The sequence below is a fragment of the Tachypleus tridentatus genome, chromosome 2, assembly GCF_004210375.1.
Source record: "Tachypleus tridentatus isolate NWPU-2018 chromosome 2, ASM421037v1, whole genome shotgun sequence".
Classification (NCBI taxonomy): domain Eukaryota; kingdom Metazoa; phylum Arthropoda; class Merostomata; order Xiphosura; family Limulidae; genus Tachypleus; species Tachypleus tridentatus.
This window is the reverse complement of record NC_134826.1, coordinates 126,544,844-126,571,679: the sequence shown is the minus strand read 5'-3', so window position 1 is coordinate 126,571,679 and position 26,836 is coordinate 126,544,844. Positions and strand designations below refer to the sequence as shown.

The following is a 26,836-nucleotide window of genomic DNA, read 5'->3' as shown; positions in this document are numbered from 1 at the left end:
ATAACTTGGAAGTTTGGTCTTCTGTTGTCTACTATCTTAAAATGATTTATGTTGAAAGATTTAATAAAAAAAAAAGGACCATTAACAGTACTATACTTCCACAAAGTATAGAAGTTTGGTATACCTATTTAAAAAGTCACTGGAGATAGCATCCTTGTTCATTATTAGAGTTATATACAAGTTTTTAAAAAGCTGGTTTGATCATGGAAAACTAACGAGTCTGTTTAATCTGTGTCAAATAATCAGATGTAATATTTCTTTTATGTTATATGTTCCCAATATGTCTGTACAAACATAATAACATTAGGTAGTTTTTGAAGCTTCATTTTGAATAATTCAACAAATGGGATATGAGCTTAAAGTTCAGATTACTTTTTTATATTGAATACAAATAACTTTTTGATTAACATTATAAAAAACTAGATTTATTTATAGATTTTAATAGTTTTTTTTTCTTACCACAGATGTTGGATGCAAGCTACGTCTCCCCAACTAACCTCTTATCGCATCGTGTAGTCCCTGGATGCTTTACTTCTAGCCAGACTTCGTTGGCTGACACTGGTCGTGGTAGTGGCTCCAGCGTGAAGGGTTGCAGTCTTTTAGTTGATCCTGCCCTTTCACTGAATGAAAGTCTAGCTCGATTAAGACACCTAAGAAAACAGTCGGATCTACAAATGATCCGCTGTGTGCAGCAAGATGCAGGCCACATTGACTACTTTGTAAGACCTCCTATCAACCAGTTATCATTATTTTTTGTCATACCAGCAATGGAAAGAGACTACAGGCAACGACTTCATTATCGAGACTCAAAGGATGCAACTTTAACTGTGTCATCTGCAACATTTAATATGTATTGTGATGTATTTGTGTCAGCTGTAGTGTTTATTGTCATTGCTTTTTCCTGCTTTATGCTTTTTCATTCTCCTTTACCGTGGTTGCTGTTCTGTCTTCTTGCTACTTGCTGGGAAATGTTCATTATCCTGCTGTGTCTGAGGGAGACGTTTGCTTCTCGAGGATATTTTAGAGTTGCATGCTTGTCTCAAGTCTACAGATTCTGTACACAGTGGTATCCATGGCACATTTGTGGAGCTATTCTTGTTAGTCTCCCTGTAGCTTCTGTCTTCTCCAACTTTTCTTGTAGCAATGTACTGGCTACCCCAGAAAAGACTCATGCATTTCTGTATCTAATGTTTGTGTCCATCTTTCACTTCTGCAACTTTACCCACTTGAACTGTTGGCTGAAATCTGTCTTGGCAGGCACTGCTGTGGCTGGTCTTGTTTTGCTCTTCAGTGCATCATATTGTCATTGTTCCATAGATTATTGGCCAGAACCAACCTCTGTTGTTTCCACATTTAACAGGTCAGTTTTTCTAGATCCAGATGATGTGGTTGTTGAAACAAATACTGCCACAGTTTTATATCATTGTGGACATTCTCTAGTGTATGAAATTATTTTGGATGGTATTCTTATTACCATTCTCATATGGTTTTTAAATCGAGAGTTTGAAATCAGTTACCGGCTTAGTTTTCATGGAAGTGTTACAGCAGCTCGAGACAAAAAGAAAATTCAGGCCATGAAAAATCAAGCTGATTGGTTATTACATAATATCATTCCAAAACATGTTGCAGAACAGCTGAAATCAACTTCTAAATACTCAGAAAACCACAAGGATGCAGGCATAATATTTGCAAGTATTGTAAACTTCCATGAAATGTATGATGAATCATATGAAGGAGGAAAAGAATATCTTCGAGTTTTAAATGAGCTTATTGGAGACTTTGATGAGCTCTTAAATAGACCAGAATTCAAGAATGTGGAAAAAATTAAGACCATAGGTAGTACGTTTATGGCTGCCGCAGGCTTAAACCCACATATTCGGCAACAGAATCCACATCCTTGTACACACTTGTTTGAGTTAATGGATTTTGCTCTTGCAATGCAACAGGTAATTGAACGGTTCAATTGTGACTTGTTGGAGTTTAGTTTCATTTTTCGTATTGGATACAATTTTGGAGATGTTACAGCCGGTGTTATTGGTACAACAAAGTTATACTATGACATCTGGGGAGATGCTGTAAACATAGCTAGTAGAATGGACTCAACTGGGATTCCAGGTCATATTCAGGTTCCTGAACATTGTGTATTTGTACTGCAAGATGTGTTTGAATTTGAAAAAAGAGGATCTATATATGTTAAAGGGAAGGATAATATGAATGTTTACACTCTGGTTAAGAGAAAAGATGGGGTTAGCTATCCAACATTACATCAAGCTGAGGCAAACAATTCATCAGATGAGGAACTGGAACCTGAAGGCTTAGCACCTCTGTGACATAGTTGTGTTCTAGTGGGAAAAATGTTCATACTCAGATTGTTAATTTTTAATGATAATGTAGTTGCTAGTTTTTTAGTAAGAGAAACATTCTTGAAGATGCATTGTTATCAGCTACTGCCATGTTGTTAGAAAAATAACATAAGTGCTGCTTGTAAGTTTGTATTATAACCTAAAGGCTCATGAAATGACAATATTAAACTAGTAATTTAGGCCTACCTCCAGCCAGTTCAGTGTCCAAAAAAACATGCATGTGAACGTAATTCAAAGTCAAAACCTGCAAAATGCAGATGTATAGTTGTTTGACTTGACTTGTAAAATATTTTTCTCAATGATATTTCAAAATCTGAGGAGTAATGAGGAGGATACCACTGAATTGTGTGTAAGTTGCAAATATAACATGTTGTTATATTTATATATAGTAAGCATTGCATTCTTTAGGTTGCACAGCATTACACACATCCACACTTATATGTAGATGCTTATGACTCTGAGGTGTCAAATTTGAAATATACTGTTCTGTATTTACTCTATGCATGAAGAACAAAAAAAACATTTGAGTTTAATTATTTGTGGAAACAGAAAAGTGTGTTTTCAAGTTTGAATGAATGTGCTTAACCATTTAGAGAAAAATTAATCAGTAGTCACAAGTATATAGCTGCCCATAGGTAAATTTACATTTTAATAATTACTGGTAATCTTGACATACAGGACAAGTGTAAGTATACACTAAAATTGATGTTTGGCTCAATTACTGGAAGTACCTTGTAGTCACAGCAAATAACCATATGTTTTCAGGTAATTTATAAAACAAGTTTTTGTTGTTGCTACATTATATGCTAGGCATAATGATATTTTTAAATGTTTGAATTTGTATATAATGCTTTATAGATCAGTTAAAAATTGCATATTTGACAGTGGTGATTTACAAAGTTTACTGTTGTAATGTGTTTATAAGAATTCATGTAAAACTACAGGAACCCCATTCTTCTGTAACTATCATATCTTTCATAAAATGTTAATAATGTTCAGTTACTTTTTAGCTGAAGAATACATTCAATTTTTAGAAGCATAGGAAACTAGCTAAGTAAGGTAAAATTTCTCATATCAGAACATTTTTCTTTCATTGCCCTTAAGTTAAAAAAAATACAAAACTTTAGATTACAGTATGTCTGTTAAAGCAGTTGTGTGAAAATACAGTGAGATTACTGTATTGAATAAATGAATGTTCTGAAATTGACAAAAGTATGTACATTCCATGTAAAAGTATTGTTTTTTGTTTTTGTTTTTTTTTGTTACCAAATGTTATTTTGTTCTTTTTAAATTTAAAAAAAATATATCAGGTATATCTGTAAGAAAACCTTTAAATTTATAAATTTCACCACAGTAATTTCGGTTATACAATTTTATTGTATACATATTTACTTTGATAAATGTAAATTTTTTTGTCGATATAATGCATACTTTTCTAAAAAATAAAGCATACCTATTTTATTTCTTTACAGCCACTTCATACATGTGTAAAACTGTAATGCACTTTTGGCTGGTTTACAGCAAGATAATTATGAATTGTAGCTTTACACACTGGATTCCTAAAAGGAAAATTATTTCAGTTTTTGTTCTGTAAAATGAGTTGAAGCCAAAATCTCTGGCAGAGAACTTGTAATGTTTTTTTACATCCTGATTTTTATACAACTTGTAATGTTTAACACTGAAGTTGTTCAAAAGTCACTTGTGATGTAATGCATCACTTGGGATTTGGTATGTTTGAAGTATGATTAGTGTTTTATTGGAATGTGTTAATGAGTAAAGAACAAAATCTATTGCTAAATCTTGGGATTTGGTGTTTTTACATGTATTTCTTTCAATATGCATGATACATAAATGGTTGTGTGATGTGACTTGAGGAGAAATGATTTCCAAGATGATGGTGACATATTTAAAACATAAGGATATTCAGTAAAAACAGTTATTAAAACATCAACATTAGATAGGTGTAAAGTAGAACACTAACTTTGTTAACTGTAATTACAGTTGTTTCCAGAATAGTAACAGTGCTCTTTGTCTTTAAAGGTCTGAGATACATTATTTTTTGCAGTTGTCGGAGAGTTTGAACTAATGCAATATCTGCAGGATGCTAACCATAGTGAGATGCATAATAGTAGGGTTTTACTTGTCACTGAGAAATTGAATCAGCTATATTTGAAAAAAGTTTAACTCTTTTTTTCAACGTGGATGTTCCGATTATGAAGAATTGAAACAAAAGTGCCATTAGTTCTGAGTTTTGGGATCAAATCTTGATCTAAGTAATATAATAAATCTCAAAGTTGTGTATATTTTTGTATCTCTAAGCTCAGTTGGCAAGAATTAATGTTTTGTGATTTCTAGGGCATTTGTGAGGGTAAGCATGTTATAAAAATCTTATAGTAATCATTAGTTAATTTATACCTTCATAACCAAGAGTATATGTATGTTATACGTGCTGAATTGTTTTGTATATTATGCTTATTTGGAACAGTGATGCATAATTTATACCCCAGGATTGTTCATTGTCATAAAGATTTACTTCTTTTACTGAATCTGAGTTGTTGCTCTGCCTTCTGAAATGCTACATGGAGAAAGAGCATGTATACATAAAAATAAGATTGTAATAAATCAATGAGCAAGTGGAATATAATTCTTTTGTAATCCCTCTATGTGTTTCAGTTTCTAAAAAGAAAGCTTGCTTTATGTAGATAAATTCTTTTTATATACAAATATACACTGAACTACTTTATGTAGTATTGAATCAATAATACATGTTTAAATAGTTTTCCTTAAATTAAATTTTGCTATATGTTTTAACTTGCAAGAATTACTCCTATATTAAATGTTCTGTATTATGTTACATGAATAGAGTATTTCTTTACAACATATCCTTAGGTCAGGTTAACATACTTTTTTTTACTTGTATAAATTGGGTATGTAAGGATAGATGTGTAATTTTATATTTGTGTTTGTGATGATCACTTATTTCATTTGAGTTTCTTGTACTCAACTCCTTCATTTTGTGTTCTTTTGAAAGTTTGTGTTAGGTATGTATGTATTAATGTGACTGTTTCACTTTTGTGTTCATTTTGTTTTTGAAAGTTTGTGTTAGGTATGTATGTATTAATGTGACTGTTTGTACTGCCAGAAAAGAAGTGTTAACCCTGATGTATCATTTTGTTCTTTTGAAAGTTTGTGTTAGGTATGTATGTATTAATGTGACTGTTTGTACTGCCAACTAAGAAGTGTTAACCCTGATGTATCATTTTGTTCTTTTGAAAGTTTGTGTTAGGTATGTATGTATTAATGTGACTGTTTGTACTGCCAACTAAGAAGTGTTAACCCTGATGTATCATTTTTTTCTGCTTTGTGAGAATGTGCTTTTCAGAGTTTTTTATTGTCCTGTAAAAATATGCTGTTCAAAATGTGTAATAAATAATTTACTGTTGAACACGGTATTTCAGTATTTTATTAGGATGTTGCAGTTTATTGTCATGTAAGAATGTATAATCACTGGCCTGTTTTACTACCATGATATCAGAATATGTTATCCTAAAACTGTATTATCATCTTTGCAAGATATGGTGTTTTGTTCATCTAATTTTGTGAGAATCCAATATTGTAAGCTGTTTAGTAAACACTTTCCAATGAGGATATGTTATCTGCATCGTTATACTCCTGAAGAACTTGTAGATTTCTGTCTTGGCAGTATAAGTTATGTGTTTTCATTTTGTTAGAATGTGTTGTGTTTCACAATGTTGCACAACTTTTAACATTTTGTGAGAATTAGTGTTTGAAGGAAAATAAGTTTTTGTGTGGTTCACTAGCTTCTTGTGAAAATGACTTTTTGTGTTTTGTTCTTTCTTTTCTTTTCAGAATGTATTATTCTGGAAATTGTTCCCCAGCCATCCATCACCTTGTGCTTTTCCTTAGTTTGTTTCTCTACTTTATATGATGTGTAATTCACTGTATTTGTGTTAGAATGTGGTATTTTAATTATGTAACAATGTTTTACTATGATTGCATTAAAGTAGGACTGTTTTATTAGTTTATGTAAAAATCTATTATTTTATTCTTGTTTTATTATCCTCAAGTGAAGGAGTTCATATAAAAACTAAGTAGGTTACACTCTCATGTTTGATGTACTGATTTTTAAAGTTTCTCAAAAATATAAAGATAGGATGAACATAAATGTAATATGAAATAATGTCATATGATATGTGAATTGAAATAGGTAAAACAAGCCTACTGTAAAAGCAATTAGCTAAAACAGGAATAAATAAGTGACCCAAGAAATGGACCATAACGTACGACTAAGCATGAAAGTTCTCTCTTTTTAGTAAAATTACTAAAGTTGTTAAAAACTCAAACATCCTTCTTTTATTCTGTTTCTATTAAAGTTGAATTTTGTCCATTTCTATTACTTCAATTCTAGTTAATATCACTGTTTCAATATCTTGCCTTTATACTGGGCTTATTTTTAAGTGTAAAGTTCATCTTATATGTATATTTAAAAACATTTTTATCACATAATCAAATTATAATCCAGATAGAATACTTGCAATACTAAGATGTAGAACTGATACCCATATCAATGAAACAAAACCTTAATGTGAACAGATATTAGTCACTGGAAAAGAAAAAAAAACTTCTTTTTTTTATTCTTTTGTTTTTCTTATTCACATTTTTTTATATGTGAAAAGTAGTTTTTAAGTGATTCAATCTTTTTCGCATTATGTTTTGTTGCATTTAAAGTGGTTTACAAGACTGATACTGTAAGTACTAATGAAAGTTTTCTGCTTGCAAACAGCTGTTTTAAGTTTATCATGCTTGACTATTTTTAGTAGAAATTCATAAATAAGAATGTTTATTATATTGCATTATTATGAAAAATGTCTGTGAAGTGAATCAAGCATCTAAAACTAACATGAATCCAGGATTTAAAGTAGCTATTTGCTAAAATGAATTTTGTTTTCTAAGCTATGATTTTCTTGAAAAATAAATGTTTTTAATGACAGTGTGCAAGCTCTTTACCTCATCAATTTGTTCCAGGATGATATCAGTGAGATACAATTATATTAATCAAGATCTCGTACTAGTTCATGAGCAAGATTCAAAATTTTTTGTATAAATTTTCACCAATATTTGTTAATATTTTTTACTATAATGTGAATTTGTTATTTACTACTAATATAAAAATGTTTATGTGCATAGAGCAGCTACATAGAACAAATGCAGCTGTAAATAAAGTTTTCTCTAATGTTTGAAGTTTATAGGAGCTGTATTTATGAAATATTAAATATATGTGTTTGTTGCTTGTTAAGAAGTAGGGTTAATTGCAGCAAGAATTGAGGTATTTAAAATAGCTGTTTATAACCATGATAGTATTTGAAACTTCTTGGCTGTTAATTTAAAAGGTTGTTAAACCAGAAGTAAAATGAAATAGGATTTTATGAGCTTATAACAAGTACAATATTTAATAAGCTTTGTTTTGATGAGTTTTCCAAATTACTTAATATTTTTTTTTCTCCTAGCTAATATACTTCAATTATACCCAAGTGACTACAAGTTATGCATTGAGAAAAGGATAGTAGTAGTAATTATAATCAAGTGTTATGTGACTTAACACCTTATATACTGATTTATTTTTCACCATTGACTTGTGTGAATTCGTTACATTTTACTGTAGTCCCTGAAATGTATTTTCTTTATCAAAGTGTCATCTACTTTTAACTCGCATAGGACTGATTTATCTCTGCATCTGATTTTCCCCCCAATTGCACAGGTTGGACCAAATGAAAACAAGACAGAAATTTAGTTTTTTAATGGTTTACTGTGTGGCAAACTTTCAAAACAATTCTGACATTTTGAAAAGTAAATGTTCAAGATGTTGACCATTGACCTCAATGTGTTTTGTAGAAAATCCTGGTTGTTGTCTACAAATGTTTCTAGTCTAGCAGTATATAACACTGTTAAGAAGGAATGATGTGTGTGTGTATGTATAGATAGTATATGGAGATATAAAAGTATCACATAGTGTATAAACTGTCTTTCTCTTATTTGGCCATCCTGTATTATTTACAATCAACCATTGATACCTGAATGAGATTGTGTATTGTCCCCAACACTTTTTTGTGAATATATTCTTTATGAATAACCAACTTTTCTGAGACTATAATTTATAATACTTGCTTCCTTAAAACCATGACATCTATAGCAAACTTAAGATCTTATCTTTCTTTTCCTTAGATTCCCTGAAACTGGCTTACAAGTTATTTCTGTAAAAAATACTTATTTGTAAGAGAATCTAAGATAAATTTCAAAGTAAGAGGAAAGTGCTGCAAGCTTTATTTTCACACCATATGGTAGCTCAGAATCCTGTTTGTACCATGAGCATTGTTGTTATTTTTCAGTAGAGTTTATGGATTGTAGTTATTGATTGGCATGATACTTTATACTGGTAAAACATGACAGTGTTTTTCATTTCATGTATTGCTTATTTAACTGGCAGGTTTTTTTTAATAGTATCTTGTATTTTACATACTGTACTAATGTTTACTAGGGAAATATGTTTGTATAATGAATGTAATGTAGGCAATAGAACTACTCAGGAGTTTGTTACATTCTAAAGCTTGCCTTAATGTCATTGAACATTTGACATTAAAAGTGTGGAATTTTCACCACTCAGGAGTATTTTTTAGCTGGCATGTTTGTTACACAACTTGCAAGATTTGCCTTATTATCATGAGTGAAAACATTAAACTTGATTATTCTTTGCATATAATTTTCTTAAAATTACTTTTCATAAGACTTAACATGGTTTTATTCTGTATTTTGTAAGAGATTCTTTTAAATGTCAATGATAAACATGAAGAATTGATTGGATATTTAAAGCCTCCAGGCATTTTAGTTGTCTTTCTTTGACAATCAACTTTTAGAACCTTCAGCAAAGGCAACCATTGAAACATTCAGAATCTATGCTATTGTTTTCTTATCAATAGCTTAACAAATGTATTGAAAAGGAAAAATCTGTCCAAATCTGGGTTTGAAGAATAATTTATTGTTGATTGTATTGTGCTTTATATATATTTTATGTTGAACATTTTATTTTCCCCATTTGATTTTAATGTCAAACCCATCTGAATGTTTAGTGTTTATGGTTGCAAAACTTTTAAATTGAGACACCTTTCCATGTAGGCATATTTTTTTTAAAATAATATTTTTGATGTTCACTGACAGCAGGTGACCATTTGGGTTTAGTTAGTAGTCTGCTCATTAGCATTGCATGTAATCACATACATTTTGAACCTTGAAATGGTGTGTGCAATAGTAAAGCACCTGTAATGGATTTATATCATGTTAAAACTTTTTAATAACTTGCTTTTGTTTTATTTCAGAATCAACTTCATCTTAAGTGTAAACTCCATTTGTGTGTGCGTCTTTATTAATGTAAATTCTATTTCTGTGTGTGTATATATACGTGTACACACACACACACACACACACATACATACACCATGAAACTTTATGTGGAAAATCTTTTTTTCTTCTGTTTTACTAGTTGAAAAGTACTTTAGATAAAACAAAATATCAAAGTCACTAAATTGTAGTCATATATAAACAAATATAAAACAAAGTAGAAGTTTACACTAGACTTTAATATGGCAAAAGAGAAAAAAAAACCAAAGTGAAATGTTTTTTAGACTGTTGTGGTTTTAATGTTAATTATATATCTAAATTAAAATAAATTGTTTTCATTGCTCATGTTCTATTATTTGCTTGTTTTTGTTTTCAGAAAATGGGTCTGTTATAAAATAATTGTTGTTGGACTTGCAATTTCAATAAAATTACTAGCAGCTACTTTTGGATTAATTTTGTAGTTATATGAAAAGTTTAATGGTGATTTGTACAGAAGTGTTACTTGCAACAATTTAGTTTTTAAATTATAATAGATACTTAATGTCATAATAACTTGAAATATGTTGGTTCACAACTGAAACCAACTCGGATATGGTACCAGCAAACATTTTTATACACAAAATCCAACTTTTTGGATTACTAATAAAGTATTTATATAGAAATTATGTGTATTTATAATTTATTTAAATTTAATCTACCAGGATACATTTTAGAGCTTGGTCATTTGAACTCTCAAATTCAACAAGTCTAACAATATATTGTAACCAAAGCCACAGTTGATATCCTTTTTTTTTTTTTTGTTATTTATTAAATTTGAACTCAGTGTTCATCCAGAATATTATTTCAATTACTAAATACTATGTGAGAAGTACCCTTTGTCTTCTGATCCTAGTTTTCAAAATTATGTTGCAACATTGTAGGTAACCCTACAAAGAACAGTTCAAAAGTTCAAATTTATTAAATGTTTCTGTAAAATAACATGAGGAAGTGAGACCACTGAAATACTATAAGTAGCTAATTGTGTTTATTTTTTTTTTAAAGAATATACAAGTTTTTCAACATCTAGATTTCAGTGTTAAACTACAGTTCCTCATGTCACAGGGGAGTGTGACACTTTTTGGTATGCACTTCTACAAAGAAAATGAGATTGCGTATGCTTTAGGTAACATGATGTATGTATTGTCAGTTGCTGTGTATGTATTGTTTACTGAGGTTATAAAAATAAAATGGCTTGTGTATGGCTGTAAATCAGCAACAGTATAAAATCTCTTGTTAAAAGTTGCTTTATTTCAGAAGTTGAGTGAATATATTTACACATTCTTGAAGTATATTTATATTTTAAGTATTCCCCACAAGTTACACTTTGTATTGTAATGAGTAATCTTAATAGTTATTGTTATTATGATAAATGGGCCCCTTTCACATATAAATAAAAAAGGCAATATTTAATTTGAGACTTTTCAATCTCATCAGTGCAATATTAATGTTTAAATAACTATCTTGTAATCACCTCTGATATTTTTAGTTTCAAACAAATTTCATGTGTTTTTTTATGTAAAAGTACCATAGGAAAATATATTAACCATTTCTGACAAACAGTATTAAATTATTAAGAACAGAGGTATTTGTGTTGATTTCATTGCATGAAACCCCCCAAAACATTGCATGGTATAGACGTCATGATGGTAGTATTGTGTATATAAAGTACAGATGTGCCTCAAAATGCAGTCATAGACATTGAAAATGTATTAAACATCCTAAGATGTGTGAACAGTTTTATTTTGAAAAATACACAACCTATTAACATGCTTACTGAAAATGTACTTATGTAAAAAATAGTTGTACGTGTGGCAACTAATAAACAACTTTGTTTGAGAACAAACCTGTAGATCATGTCTGCAATGCTCCAGAATTTTATTATTAATAAACTAGCAAAAACATGTTTCAACATATGTGATTAGAGCTTGTCTGTACTATGTTGTTAGCTCTATCTATTGTGTTTGGTACAACCATAAAGAATAGCAAGGAATATAACACTGTTCAGGGGTTAAACATTGTGCTTGACCTTAGAATGCCATTGTTAAATTTTCCATCATAAACAGTAGGTGTTCTAGGGTTAAGTAATATTCTAATATTCATGCTTCAAATTAGCAAGAGTTTGTTTTTTCAGAGGTTCAATACCAAAGAAAATTATAACTTTTAAAATTGTTGTTTTAATAATAAATATTTACATACATTAGGTAAAATAATAAAACATACCTTAGGAATCTAAACACAAAGTTTACTTACACGGTCCATTTTCAAAGTACATAATAACTTAGAAATAAGAGATCATTTAGTGAAGCATATTAACATGTATAATAGTGTATTCCAAACAATACCGACAATGCAAGATTTACATGTTTAGTTAATGTTCTTTAAACAGTACAAAAATAGATGACATGCTAAGAAGTCTTTTTTTTTTTTCATCTATCCACTGTATATAGTATTTACATTCATTTATCAAGTTTAGTAACAATTTCAACACAATACATGCTATTATCACGGCAACCAAGTAACAGCTGGTTATTGACCATCACAGGGGAAGAAAATATTTCCCCTGGAAAGCAGTGTGAGGTAATAAGCTTCCCAGAGAAGGGACTGAGGACATAAAAGTATCCACTTGTGGATGAAACAGTAACCACCTGCAGTCTTTTAACAGTGGAGCTGGATACATTCAGTACTATTTCAGCTACACAGGGTGTAGAAAACACAGGAGAATTAACTTCAAATTTCCAGATTAAAGTACCATTCTTCAAAGACACACAGTAGATTGAATTGTCATGACAACCAAATATTATGGCATTCTCGTTTTTTTGACCCCGGCAGTAACTAATTGAAGAAAATACTGGACCTCCACATTGAAACTTCCAAATCTAATAAATACATAAAAAAATATACTATGAACATTTAAGTTAGGATGAAAAGGCTCCAACAAAAAATACTACAATTCATGCAAGTTACCATAACTATCACCTACATTTGAGGTAAATATAGGTTATTTGTACTTTGATTGAGGTTACTAATTTTTTCAGTGACTTTAATCTGAGGTTATTTTTTATTCTAATTGAACAATTTTTTATCATTATTTCTCACTATGTTTAATGAATCACTAAATGTTTAAAATAAGAGTTATCTATTATTAATGGCCATCTATATTGTACACACAAACACTTGTCTGCAGTCGATGGTTTGCCCATGTGTGTCACAAGATATACCATATCTGCAGTTGGCTACGATCTTTGTGTATGTTACAAACACTTATCTTTGATTAGTGGTTCATTACACTATCTACTAACACCATTACTTCCGGCATATTACATATATCATTATCTGAAACTGATGATAAAACATATATGTTACAATTATGTAGAGTTGATTAATGATTATTTACACAGTGCGTGAAGACAGTACATTATCTGTAGTTAATGGCTGTCTGCACAACATGTAATAACAGTACACTATTTATGGTTGAAAGATGTTCACACTGTGTACTAAATGCACATTATCTATAGTTGATGGTTCAGTATGGTGCATGATTTAACACTTATTTGTGGTTGTTTACAGTATTTGTACAAATGGTATGTTGTCTGTAGTTTTTGGCTGACTAAACAACCTTTAAATAAAAGGTTAAAGTAATGCTAACAAGTAATACCATGTTTCCATCGTGACCTAGAAGAACAACTTCACCACTAACTGAAGCAACACACACACCCACTGAAACTGCTAGAGGAGTAGAGAAAACTGGTTTCTTGCAGGCGTACTGCCACAGAGTACAACCAGAAAGCTACAACAGAATAACAATGTTATAATCAACATAAATAGTAAACGAAAAATTTGTATGCTATCTAAAGAGAAGTGCATATAACTTCTAGCATATATTTGTTTCCAGTATGACCTTTCTTTGTGATTTTACCAAGCCCAAACCAATACAGATAATTCATAGTTTCTGATAATATGTATATTTTATCATTTGGCACATGCTCATAGCATTCTTTAAATGAAATTATATTCCTAGTAAATGTTGTTGAAGACAAGAACACAGATTCTATTAATTTATAATCAGAGCCCAATGTTTCCTACATACCCAAGATAGCTTTCTGAAACTGAGACCTAATTTAGTTCAAATTAGCTAAATATCAAACAGTTTATAGCAGTTCATTAGAGACAATGGTTTATTAAAAAAATTACTATTTTTCTCTTGTGACATGAAATATATAAATCTTTATATTTCAAATTTTAATACAAATTATCAGCATACAATCGAAACAAAGTTACAGAATTTCATAATGCAGTTTATTAACAAGCTAAATACACAACGAGAAAAACTGAATGTTATTGTATGTTACAGTTTTTGATGTATATAAAAAGTTGTTTCCTTTGTTGTTATATTAAAAATTTATAGTAACAAATTCCTATCTCTCAAAACAGATGTAATTTTAACTAATCAGAACATCCTTAAATCGTTTAACCAAAAAATAATACTTTTCAACCTTTTTCATATTAGAATATGTATGTATAACAAAATGTTATTTTGTAATTTTAGTTGTTTTCTGTTCACTTTGTATCTTAATGTTAAGTTTTTCTCATTTATGATAATCAACTATGTTCTCATGCAGTGTTTAACATGTTAGAATATAAACCTATCAAACATGAACCTACTTATACTTAGAGGTTTGTTATTTAATAAAAATATCATTTAGGTTAATCAAGCTTTGCTCCTAATTTTTACTTAAAAAAAATTATTATCTTGTTTCTGGGTTCACAAACCTGCTTGAGTAAATAATGTTTAGTTAGCTCAACTGCTATCAAAAAACAATATCGACTCAGTTATGTAACTTTATTAAACCCTTTTCATGTATTCCACATGAACAAAAAAACACTTACTGGTGTTACTGCTGCAACACTACCATCCAGTGCTGCAACATATATCTGATGTGGATCCTTAGAAATAGATGGAGATGCAAAAATACTTGCTTCACTGAGTTTTGTATGCCACACACACACTTTTTTCTGCAAGTGGTAATTAGATATTAATTTGCAAATACATTTTCTCAATATAAATAAAACCATAAAGCTTTAATTTACAGTTGACTGTAGTAATAGAAAATATATATAAACACAAAGTTTTCTTGACGTCAAATAAATCAGTAGAACTTTTTTGTATCTGAACAAACATCACAATAACTAAAACAACCAAACAGTTACAAATCACAATATAAAGGTAAAAACAATAAACAAACTAATGCATAATCAAAATTATATATATTTAATATAAGGGAACAAAAAATGCATAAAGAAATAGGCAGCATTGATCTTACATTGCAAATAAAACATAATTTAAAATCAATGATGTGAAAGTTTTATCCAAAATCTACATCCTTGATTAAACATTATAAAAAATTAATGTGGAGCATTTTATAAAAGAGGATCAAAATCCTGAATGTGTAACACAAAAAAATCTGGTGTGAAAAAACTGCATCTTTGAAAAATGAGTGTTTAAACATTAAATAAAGAACTGCAGTTATTTTCTTCACACTTTGGTGAATATTTCATTAAATATACATGATGCTATATGCTCCTCTCACCTCAATATTTAAGGCATACAAGTTGTGATCATGAGATCCACATATGAAATATCCCGAAAGTGAATCCACAACAGGAGAACATTTCACTTCAGCAGCTGTCTTCACTTTCCACCAAAGTGAGCCAAATTGTACATCAAGTACGTACAAAAAATTATCATAACAACCTGAAATTATGTGAAATGTACAGTTAAACACTTGAAAGTTTACAAGGAAATTTTTACAATTTGAATGAAAGTTTTAATTTTCACTAATGATTTTTTTCATAATACTATCTGACTGCTTGTTGTATGAATCGTAAGTACCAACTTTTTTTTTTCTGAATATAAAATCTAAATAATGTTTTAAAATCAATGTTTTCTAACAATTAACTGTATTACAAACACAAAGTATGTATAAAGAATATTTATTCTTTTTCCAGTATTTCACAGAAATATTTGGTATTTGCTCATCTTGTGTAAATGGTCCTTAATCAGAATATTGACTGCTGTATAATTTTTATGTTCAACTCTTCTTCTTGATAAAGCTTCATACACTAAAACCTGTGGAAAAAAATGGTTCTTGAAGAAATACTTCTACATGATGAATGTCTGAATCTGTAGTATATTATCTGTGATGGAATCTGGCAGTGAATTTTATGGTGAATGGCAAATGCACAAAGGTATAATCTTTCTTAAAAATACTTATAAATTCTATGACTTAAACTTTTAATAATCCTGGAGCTAAAGTGAGAAAGGTAAATAATAATAATGTATTGTAGCACCATCTATTGAGTTAGAAATATATTTAAGTTGTTTCTGACACAAACTGTCACCGATGTTTATTAAGAAATATGACGTTATTTCAGATTTGATGTATAATTAATTATATTCAAACATTCAAAGAGCTTCATGTAAATATAATAATAAACATAATAGTACAAAAAAAGTTAGAATAAAATCCCGACTCATCCGAGTTTGAATTCAAAATTTCCGTATAATATTCAAGCACTATGTCCACTGTAAAAACATGTCATTATAATTGAATCTTTAACAAATAATTAAAAGTCCTTAATCTAAACTGCCATGTTATCGTCGTTTCTTCCAACATTGTAATACCTTGCTCTAAACATAATGAATTAATAAGTTTTAAAAAAGTTAAAATATTTCCACTTGACTGGGATTTGAACTCAAGATTTCTGCTCAAGACAAACTCCTAAAGGAATTTTAACATTACTAACACAGAGTGAAGCATTCTGATAGAGTGAACATTATGAACACTATGTGGCTTTTACATATATATAGCTATAAACCATAGTAAATACACTATGCATACACACACAGTCTACTAATATTCATTGCCCCTAGTTTTTTAAAAATACAGTAAAACTTTTATTATCCAGAATTTGCCAGGCATGAGCAGTGCCTGATAGCAAAAATTCTGGTCAAAAAAACATTTCCTTATGATATTTTACAACAAGAAAAAAAAGTTAAACCTTGTAGATGTTCTAAAATGCAATATTTCTACACAATCTATAACAACAGATTTAAACAATAAATGCTGTACAAAATTTAAACAGTATAAAATATTGTCTTTTTGTTATAAGTAGAAGCTGTAACTTCAGAATAAAGAAAAATAATCAGAGATAAAGTAAGCACAATGTGAATCACAATACAGACAACTAACAACTGAAGCTTGCTGCCAGGAAAGAATGTAAACAATCACAGCAGTACCACCAAATGGAAATGTTTGTTAACAACAGTCGTAAACATTTGAGAGCATTCAGAGACTTTCTCGACATCAGACGTTGTAAGAACCAGTATTTATTAAAATGAGTATTTGTATTTAGAGATATTGAAGTTTTCAGATCCAAAGATGCTGGATAACCAAATTTTACTGTACTACATCATAAAACAGACTTTAAGTTTGCATTACAGAATGATCTCAAAGAGGGGATTATTTTGGTGATGAAGATAAATATTTTGCTTTTTAAGATCTGTGCATATCAAACCTGTAGTAATAAATTTATTTATTATAAATACACTTTTAATGTCACATTGTTCTTAATGTGGCTATAATAGAATTGCTCCTCTCTTCCAAAACATCTGTTATACTGAGCAGATCACTGTTATTAGCAAGTCTGGCACACCTTTTAATTTAACTGGTGTAGTTTTAAAAGCTAGTTCAATTAATTTGTATCTGTAGGGAGCAAAATATATTGGAAAATTATTATTGCACACAGTGACCTTTGCAAACATTTAACTTTTCTCTTTTGTACTAATAATGATTGCTCAGAGTTATGTTACATACACCAATACTGTTTGACTGTTCTATAAATCAAATATATTAAGTATCAGATAGTCATTTTACCTATTTTAATTTAATGATAGGATCACAACAACTGCAGTTTGGTTTATCCTAAGCTTAATGTTTAAAGATACAGGCTTCCATTTTCAAAAAGACAATAGTATTTTGGTAAAGAAAAACTAACTCCATTAAAAATATTTAGTAACTAATACTGTAAAACACTTCTTTTTAGTCACCAAGTATTTTGGTAATTTAGTTTGCTAGTTGAAGCTCCTATGCACAGAAGAGAAAAAGAGTTTATACAAAAAAAGCACTTTGCACATGAATATTTTAAACAAAGTGACTAAAAACTCTGTAAGATGTAACTTTACAATAAAGGAATATAATGCTATATAAGCAAAGATTTGCAAACTAAAAGAAGAAATAAAAATTTAATTCCTTTCAGAATTACGTTATTACCAAAATACTGAGACAAGAGTTATAACTAAATGGATGTTCTTGTCATATTCTGCAGTATCATACCTCGGAATATCTCAAAATGTGTATACATCTTTATAATAAGTAGAAAACTAATACATACAAATTACTTTTGACTTTACAAGAAATATAACTCAATCTTCTATCAAAATTATAATTTTATTTTTCATAAAAAAAGTTTACTTTTCATATAAAACATATGTTAGGAAAATTATGGTTTTTTTCATACATATTTTAAATCGTATTAATGTTTCATTTCATATACCACTAAGTTGCTAAAATGTTGCTCGTTCAGCCTTGAACAGAGATATAAATACTTACCCACAGCAACAAACAGTCCATCACTGCAAGCAGATGATTCTACACGACTTGGTAATTTAACCTTCCATTTGGTGCAACCCATATCAATAGCAACAGCAACAAACCAACCAGAGTGAGATCCAATAAAAACAACAGGGCTTTCACTAGTTAAAAAATAACACCTAGAGATATTAAAGCCTAACATAATTCAACAAAAGGTAAACATCTTTGTGTAACTGAACCACGGAAGTAAGTTGGGTATTTTTTTTCCCTTGCAAGTTTTTAAATATTTAAAAAAAAAAGTACACACAACACAAGTATATATATATATATTTTATATTTGAAACATATATATATTTGCAAGTTTTAAATATTAAAACATATATAAAAAAAAGTACACACAACACAAGTATATATATATATAATAATGAAACATATATATATATATATATATATAATGAAACATATATATAATGAAACATATATATAATGAAACATATATATAATAATGAAACAAAGTGGCAGAAATGAACTTTCCTACATATGTGAAAAAATTTTGTAACACAACAATTCTTAACATTTAAATTAAGGATAATTTGTTAGACTTTAAATAAACACAGAAATCATTCACTTTTCATGAAATATATTGTGTATTATGAATAGACTTCTTTTTCTTTATCACTATTAACCCATTTACTGCTGATTATCTATATAGGGTATGGTTTGCCTTTGCCAGCTAAATGCAAGCATACTGTATACGGTGTATGACTCGCAAAAACCCAGAATGTGTTTAAAGCAGCTGCAGTCAAATAGTTAATAAAGTTTGGCTACATTCTTCTGTAATATGTTTCTGCTGACTCAATCTATTACAAGTACAAAACAGATAGAATACTTAAAACAATCTTTCTACCATACTAAGGAAACAAATCTGAGGATTTATCTGTAGCCTAAATTAAGTAACCTTTGAGATCAATCACAGTAGAAAATGTGAACACAAATACTAACATAATTTTTTTAATTTCTGTGTTTATCTATTCCTTGCACAAAAATAATGCTGGCATTAGTTCAGTTCCCAACAAAATTACAAACTATGCTACTTTAGGTTGAGTAGTTTCTAGATAAACCCAGTTTTTTTCCTTTAACAAAAATATAATGCTATATTATGTATCAAATAGTTGTAGGTTGCAAAGATAAATTATTTTGAAATTAATTGATTAAATATGAAAAATGTCTCACTTTTTGTATTGAATCAATAAAGGTGAAGCATCAATACATTTATGTAGATTGTAGGTCCACACTGGCATCAATGATAACTTAGTTGTAAGCACATTCTGAGAGAGATCAGGTTTATTGTCAGATTTAGACCAATGGCACTGAGAACACAAGCATTTATCAAGAACTTGAAACCTTGTAATCACTTGAAAGCAAGAACTTGTCTGGATTGGTGACAGCAGTTTGGTTGATAGAATACAATTATCAGAATTGTATTTTGATGAAGTGTTATGACCAAGTGGATCAGTTTTATTTTTCCTTTGCACTGCCAGGTGATCTTCCTTTCTTTCTGGAGCAGCAGAGTTGTCTGTATCAAGTTGCTGGGTAGTGCCTTCCATTAACATATTAGATTCTTCACAGTGGTGAGAGCTATGTTCTGAAAATTCTTCATTACCTTCTGAGAATAGTTTTTTCACATTTACTTTATTTTTGGTTGAAACAGTAAGCAATGGTTTAAGTACAGAAATACTGCTCTTTGTTGAATTGTTTAAACTTGGATTGTGTAGTGTACGTCCTTTTTGAAAACGTAATGTAGGATCACATGACACAGTGTCACTGTGAACTAAGGAAATTGTCTTTTTTCTGTCCTTTTTAATAGTCTGAACCATTTCTTCAGATTGGTTTTCATTTTTCCTTTTTCCTAACTGGTTACTAGATAATTTCGTTTCTACAAAACTACTTGCAGATTTTTGCTTACAACAACTCCACAAGTATTGAAATGTTGTAGAAAATGTGGTGTTCAACAATTTATCAACCAACAATGGACAGGAAATGCCTAGCTCCCATTCAATTTCTTGCACACACTGTACTGCAGTCACAGAGTCACCACCAGAAAGCATAAAGTAACTATTCTGATGAAGCTGTTCCTTACATATATCCTTCATACCAGTATATTTCTAGAATAAAAAATATAATGCTATATTATGTATCAAACATTGGTAGCTTTAATTCATTTTGTGTGTGTGTGAATATATAAAGTTCATCAAACATTTTTTTTTATTTGCACCTTATTTGTAAAGAAATTTCACTGTTATGGATGTAATAATTACATAAATCCTCAAACTCATTCTAACAAAGAAAAGAGCAACAAAATGCATCACTTTATTTTGAACCTTTCTTTATAAGAACTAAATTCAGATTACAATTTTAACATAGTTTTCAACTAACAGATACTTTCAAGAGGATTCTACATAGCATAGTTTTTAAAAGCTGGTAACCTACAATATCCTTATACATAAACTTGATGTGCAACACAACCACCTAACCCTAATCTTGGTTTCATCTTTTCGTATATTGTATCTAATGAAGGTCATTCAAGTAAAAAAAAAAATGATACTACATAAATATATGCACTTTTAAGCAAAAAGGTTCAAGTTTCACTTAACCATATAAATGGATCATAAAGTAAAAACTTAACTTAAAAAATGAAAATATCAAAGTGAAAGTTGAGAAATACAAGACTTTAACTAAGTCATCTAGGTGACAAAAATTAAGTATTGTTAAACATACCTTCCAAAAGTAAGTGAATCTGTCACAAACCTCCTGTAATGTTCTACAAATATTTTGTTGTTTGGAATTTATAGAGTTGATGTAATCCAACAGCACCTTACTGTTCACTTTACCTGATAAGGTGACAAAAATTAAGTATTGTTAAACATACCTTCCAAAAGTAAGTGAATCTGTCACAAACCTCCTGTAATGTTCTACAAATATTTTGTTGTTTGGAATTTATAGAGTTGATGTAATCCAACAGCACCTTACTGTTCACTTTACCTGATATTTATATATAAAGTTAAAAATAAAGGTTAATTCTTGGCTCAATAAACTGCTATGTTAATTATGCAAGAGCTAGAAAAACAAATTATTTAATCCACAAGTAAAAATCTGTAAAGCAGTCTTCATTTGACATTTATGCATATAAACACAACAAACAATTTTAAACAGCAGTCTTCATTTAACATTTGTGTGTATAAATACAAACAATTTTAAAGAGCAGTCTTCATTTGACACATTGTGTATAAATACAAACAATTTTAAAGAGCAGTCTTCATTTGACACATTGTGTGTAAATACAACAATTTTAAACAGCACTCTTCATTTGACACTTGTGTGTATAAATAGGAACAATTTTAAACAGCAGTCTTCATTTGACACTTGTGTGTATAAATGCAAGGAACAATTTCAAACAGCAGTCTTCATTTGACACTTGTGTGTATAAATGCAAGGAACAATTTTAAACAGCAGTCTTCATTTGACACTTGTGTGTATAAATACAGACAAACAATTTTAAACAGCAGTCTTCATTTGACACTTGTGTGTATAAATGCAAGGAACAATTTTAAACAGCAGTCTTCATTTGACACTTGTGTGTATAAATGCAAGGAACAATTTTAAACAGCAGTCTTCATTTGACACTTGTGTGTATAAATACGACAAACAATTTTAAACAGCAGTCTCCATTTGACACTTGTGTGTATAAATACGACAAACAATTTTAAACAGTAGACTTGTGTGTATAAAACAATTTTAAACAGTATAAGTCATGAAACCATTTGCACACATTTATGTGTATAAATACATGAAACAATTTTAAACAGCAACAACATTTATGTGTATTACATGAAACAATTTTAAACAGCACATTTGACATGTGTATAAATACATGAAACAATTTTAAACAGCAGTCTTCACTTAACATTTATGTGTATAAATACATGAAACAATTTTAAACAGCAGTCTTCACTTAACATTTATGTGTATAAATACATGAAACAATTTTAAACAGCAGTCTTCACTTAACATTTATGTGTATAAATACATGAAACAATTTTAAACAGCAGTCTTCATTTAACATTTGTGTATAAATACAACAAACAATTCTGTACAGCAATCTTCATTTAACATTTGTGTATAAATACAACAAACAATTCTGTACAGCAATCTTCATTTAACATACATTTGTTTTAAGCAAGACAATTTGTACAGTTGTCTTCATTTAATGTTTATTTGTATACAGAAGAAAATTCTTCACAGCAATCTTCATTTCAACACATCTATAGCTTTAACATGTTATAAGAAATGCAAAATTTGTATATATAAAGTGCTCTTTTTTAAAGAAAAAAAAAGAGATGCTAACAGACTTGGTATGATATGATTTTTCCTTGACAAAACATACCAAAATCAGAGAAATCCTTGTAAACATAAATTTAAATTAAAAAAATATTGAGCTTCCAACAGTATTGTTACCTGTTCTCTAAACCCTTGTAGCATATTAAGATATTTAATTATGGAAGGGATAGTCATTTAGATTATCAACTACAGAAAATTAAACAGAAGCATAATAATTATATACAAAATAATGAAACAAATTTTCTAATGTATGTCTACCAACTGATATTTTATTATACTGCAGGCATAGTGAAGAATAATACATGCAAATGATTGAAATTAATGCAATAACATAAAATACTGACATACCATGAGCTGTAGTAGGTATATGTGGAACAAAGAGGACATCCAAAGGAACATTATAGTGTTTCAGATGACCAAGAATCCTCTCTTTCATTTCATGTTCTTTCCACTGCCTTGAAGTTATTGGCACAAGACACACACAAAAAATATTTCTATGTTGATGATAAATAACTACAGAACAGTTCACAAACACTAACTGTTCAACTGCATCTTGCATTAGTGCCAAGTTGACCTTTTTCCCATTGTACTTCACTACAGAATCAACACGACCCAGAAACATTATATTACCCTCATGAGTCCTACGTACCCAGTCTCCAGTAGCTCTTAAGACAGAGGAACCTATTAAGTGTTTTTCGTTGTCAATCAGACAAATTCTATTTTCCCCACCTACAACAAAAAACTTGTCAAAGTTAACCTTTCTAACACTAGTAACATCTCATTTTCACTATTAATTAAAATGGGAGAAAAAAACATGTACATAATATATTAATTGTTTAATAAAACTAACAGCTGAAGGGCATGAGCTTAAGAAGACAGTAAAGAGAATTTACATATAACAAATTGTTTCTTATCAAGAAATAAACTAAACTACAAAAGTGCTAATTTTAGTGAATAATAATTGTTTCAGTAGCTCCAAAATAGTAGTAGACAAGTTTAACAACAGTTGTATATTTTAAACTAATAACTTGAACACAAACTTTATCTCAAAATTTTAAGAGTATAACAAAGGTTCTTCATCAGCAACATTCACAGTTTGGTTTCCATCTACCAACAAATACAGATTTTGAGATGATCCCACACTTAACAGTCGGCATTCTCATTGACCATGAAAAAACCACTGTTACTCAAGAAACAATCCAGCAACTTAAATATTTTAACCTTGAATCTCTTTAGAATATTAAACATTGTCTAAAGTATCAACCTACAAGATTATTTGGGAATGACTCAATAATTGAAAGCAAGTAACTAACAGGCTTTATTTAGAAAATAAAGTTAAATTTTGACCCTCTTCATAGTTCACAGTGTTTACACATAAATTTGATTGAGAATGGTCCAATTGACATGGAAGAGATGGGATGCAAACAACCACATATTTTGTCTTTATATATAGATAGATTATCCATCAATTTAATCAAGGTGAATATATTATACCATAACAAAGAACACAGTGTTTGTTCACATTTTACCAATTGTTATATTATCCAATCAATAAAATACTTATAACATTTAACTGTCATTCTCAACAGATACATGCTAAATTGTAAAAGTTGAAGTTTTCCTTACTTGAAAATGTATGTTTGATAAATACACATCTCCACATACAGTTTAGCTATCTTCCTCAGCTCTCTGTACCTTTTGCCAAATAGATCTGCATGCCACTGGACTTCTGAAAAACTCCTGCCTGTTTTCATATGAATTTGTACCACTGCAAAACCCCTCCACTAATAAAAGGGTTAATACATATCCATGCACACACTAACCATGAGTGGGTAAAAACTAACTGTGGGTAAAGGGCACTTGTGATAAATATCCATACTCACCTCCTCTATCACCAGTTTCTATGAGTCACATGCCAGTTGGAGTAGGAGGAAACTGTATGAAATGGATTCAATATGGATACTTATGTACACCTCTGCTCAACAATAAGTATCCATGGACTTCTTGCTAGATGCACAGATGCAGAAAGATGGTATGTGAAAGACATGCCACTAGTACATGTGGTATATTCAGCTCAACTGTAATGTCAACAGTCCTAATGCTAGATACAGAAAGAGGGCACTATATTATGTTGCTATATAATGGATGCATTTTCCACTGCTACTTGACCATCAGTTCTTGTGGGCTTTTTGTTAGCTGTGGGTTAGTTGGAATTTAATGGAGCAAAGCAATTAAGCTATTTGCAGCAAACAGTTGGTAAAAGAGTGAACCAATCTTTATAAAAAAAAAAAAAAAAAAAAAAAGGAATTGCTTTATTTCTTTCAGGAAGCAAAAAAATGCCTGAAAAAATTTTAAAAGGTAAAAAATCCAGTAAGAGTATAGAAACAAATATACAATAGTTAAAAGTTTGTTTTTGAATTTTGCACAAAGCTACTTGAGGGCTATCGTTGCTAGCCTTCCCTAATTTAGCACAGTAAGACTAGAGGGAAGGCAGCTAGTCATCACCACCCATCACCAACTCTTGGGCACTCTTTTACCAACGAATAGTGGGATTGATCATCACAGTATAATGCCCCCCTCAGCTGAAAGGGCGAGCATGTTTGGTGCAAATGGGATTCGAACCCATGACCCTTGGATTAATACACTTGGCCATGCTGGGCCATAGTTAAAACTAAAAAAGTTAAAAATGGTACATGCTAAAGTATGGTTTGTTTGTGTTTTGGTGTAGTTGTTGAAATAGCAGAAAAAGGGTAAACCTAAATAGAATTAAAGAAACCAATGGCCTTTAAAATCTAAAGATGGACAGTGTTACTGTCATCAATAACACTGTATAAAAGTGAATGATAAATTCAGAGTGATACTCACTTCACAATAGCTCACACAATGATGAACAGTTCCAAATAAAAGAAAACAGTGTATTAAAATTCTGTGACAAATTTTGAGCATTGTTAAGACAACTTCCTCCTATCCAGATTGTTCATCTTTGTGGAAACTAGATGGCCAAGAGCAATAGCAGATTTGATCTGGAAAAGCTTGATGGAATGTTCTTAACTGCAAACCAACTACCAACTGGCTTGAAGCTGAGTCTTGATCACAGGGTCACAGTCCATATATACAGAACAGACTAGTCTGTAGTGGAACCACAGCAGAGAGACTTAACTAAAGAGTCAGTGAGCTCGTTCCCCCAAATGCCAATGTGGCTTAGTATCTACAAACAAACAGACATGAACAGATGACAAAGAAAACTGAGCCAGACATTTAAAAATGTCAAAGAAAATAATGTGAGAAGTCACAAGAAGCAATTACAGTCAAAGCACTAGTCAGTTGTCACATAACCCAGAGCAAGGGAAATGGCATACAACTAACTCGGCAGTGAACAAAAAAACTGCAAAGTGGAATATGTGTGTCAATAAAGGCTCCTAACTTTGAACCATCTATATAAATAACTATGGAGGAATTTTCTGAGAGATCTTCAGCAAAGAGAAGGCTGCATTTCCAGTCTGGAGTATCATTCTTCTTCAGGTGATTCAGCAAAAGATCACATGTGTGAATGGTAACATGCCATGGAAGAATGGGTCAAACATTAGACTTTGAAACACCATCCAGTGTCAGACTCAAGTTGGTTGTGTGTGTCTGAACATGGAGGCCAAAAAGTGAATTAGTGGACTATTTTTTACTGAACATAACAGCCTACAAAGGATGAAAAACACAGCCCCAGGTGAGGTGCATGGAAAGTGACACAGTTTAGCAACATACTGCAGGGAGAGTTGTAAATGTTGAAGAAGGATAGGTGGTTCATGGAACTCAGTGTACAAACTCTGGAGTGGCAAAGTACAGAATTCCCTATGCAGAGCCAGAGCCCCAGCTGGTGAATGAGGTCCATCATTCTAAGTGCTGAAGGCCTGACTGAACCATAGACTGAAGACTCATAATTGAGTTTAGATCTCATGAGGGCACATTAGATCTTTATCA

At 30.3% G+C, this 26,836-nt stretch overlaps 2 protein-coding genes across 3 annotated transcripts in view; one reads left to right on the top strand and one right to left on the bottom strand.

The window, feature by feature from the left end:
* Window positions 1-11,041, top strand: part of Ac13E (Adenylyl cyclase 13E) — a 39,298-nt gene extending 28,257 nt beyond the window's left edge. The window contains exons 5-6 of one of the 2 annotated variants that reach the window (XM_076490839.1): window positions 465-5,404; window positions 5,560-11,041. In XM_076490839.1, coding sequence (XP_076346954.1) covers window positions 465-2,330 — 1,866 coding nt within the window. In that variant the 3' untranslated portion in view covers window positions 2,331-5,404; window positions 5,560-11,041. Of the gene's footprint in view, window positions 1-464; window positions 5,405-5,469 lie in introns of both variants that reach the window. The other variant, XM_076490838.1, reaches the window with a different exon arrangement.
* Window positions 11,042-11,966: 925 nt separating this feature from the next.
* Window positions 11,967-26,836, bottom strand: part of Aasdh (Aminoadipate-semialdehyde dehydrogenase) — a 42,701-nt gene continuing 27,831 nt past the window's right edge. Inside the window, 9 exon segments of the mRNA XM_076490840.1 lie at window positions 11,967-12,691; window positions 13,471-13,602; window positions 14,703-14,828; window positions 15,404-15,567; window positions 18,485-18,627; window positions 19,700-20,631; window positions 21,245-21,357; window positions 21,359-21,508; window positions 23,213-23,593. Of these exon segments, the coding sequence (XP_076346955.1) occupies window positions 12,272-12,691; window positions 13,471-13,602; window positions 14,703-14,828; window positions 15,404-15,567; window positions 18,485-18,627; window positions 19,700-20,631; window positions 21,245-21,357; window positions 21,359-21,508; window positions 23,213-23,593 (2,561 nt within the window). The 3' untranslated portion in view covers window positions 11,967-12,271.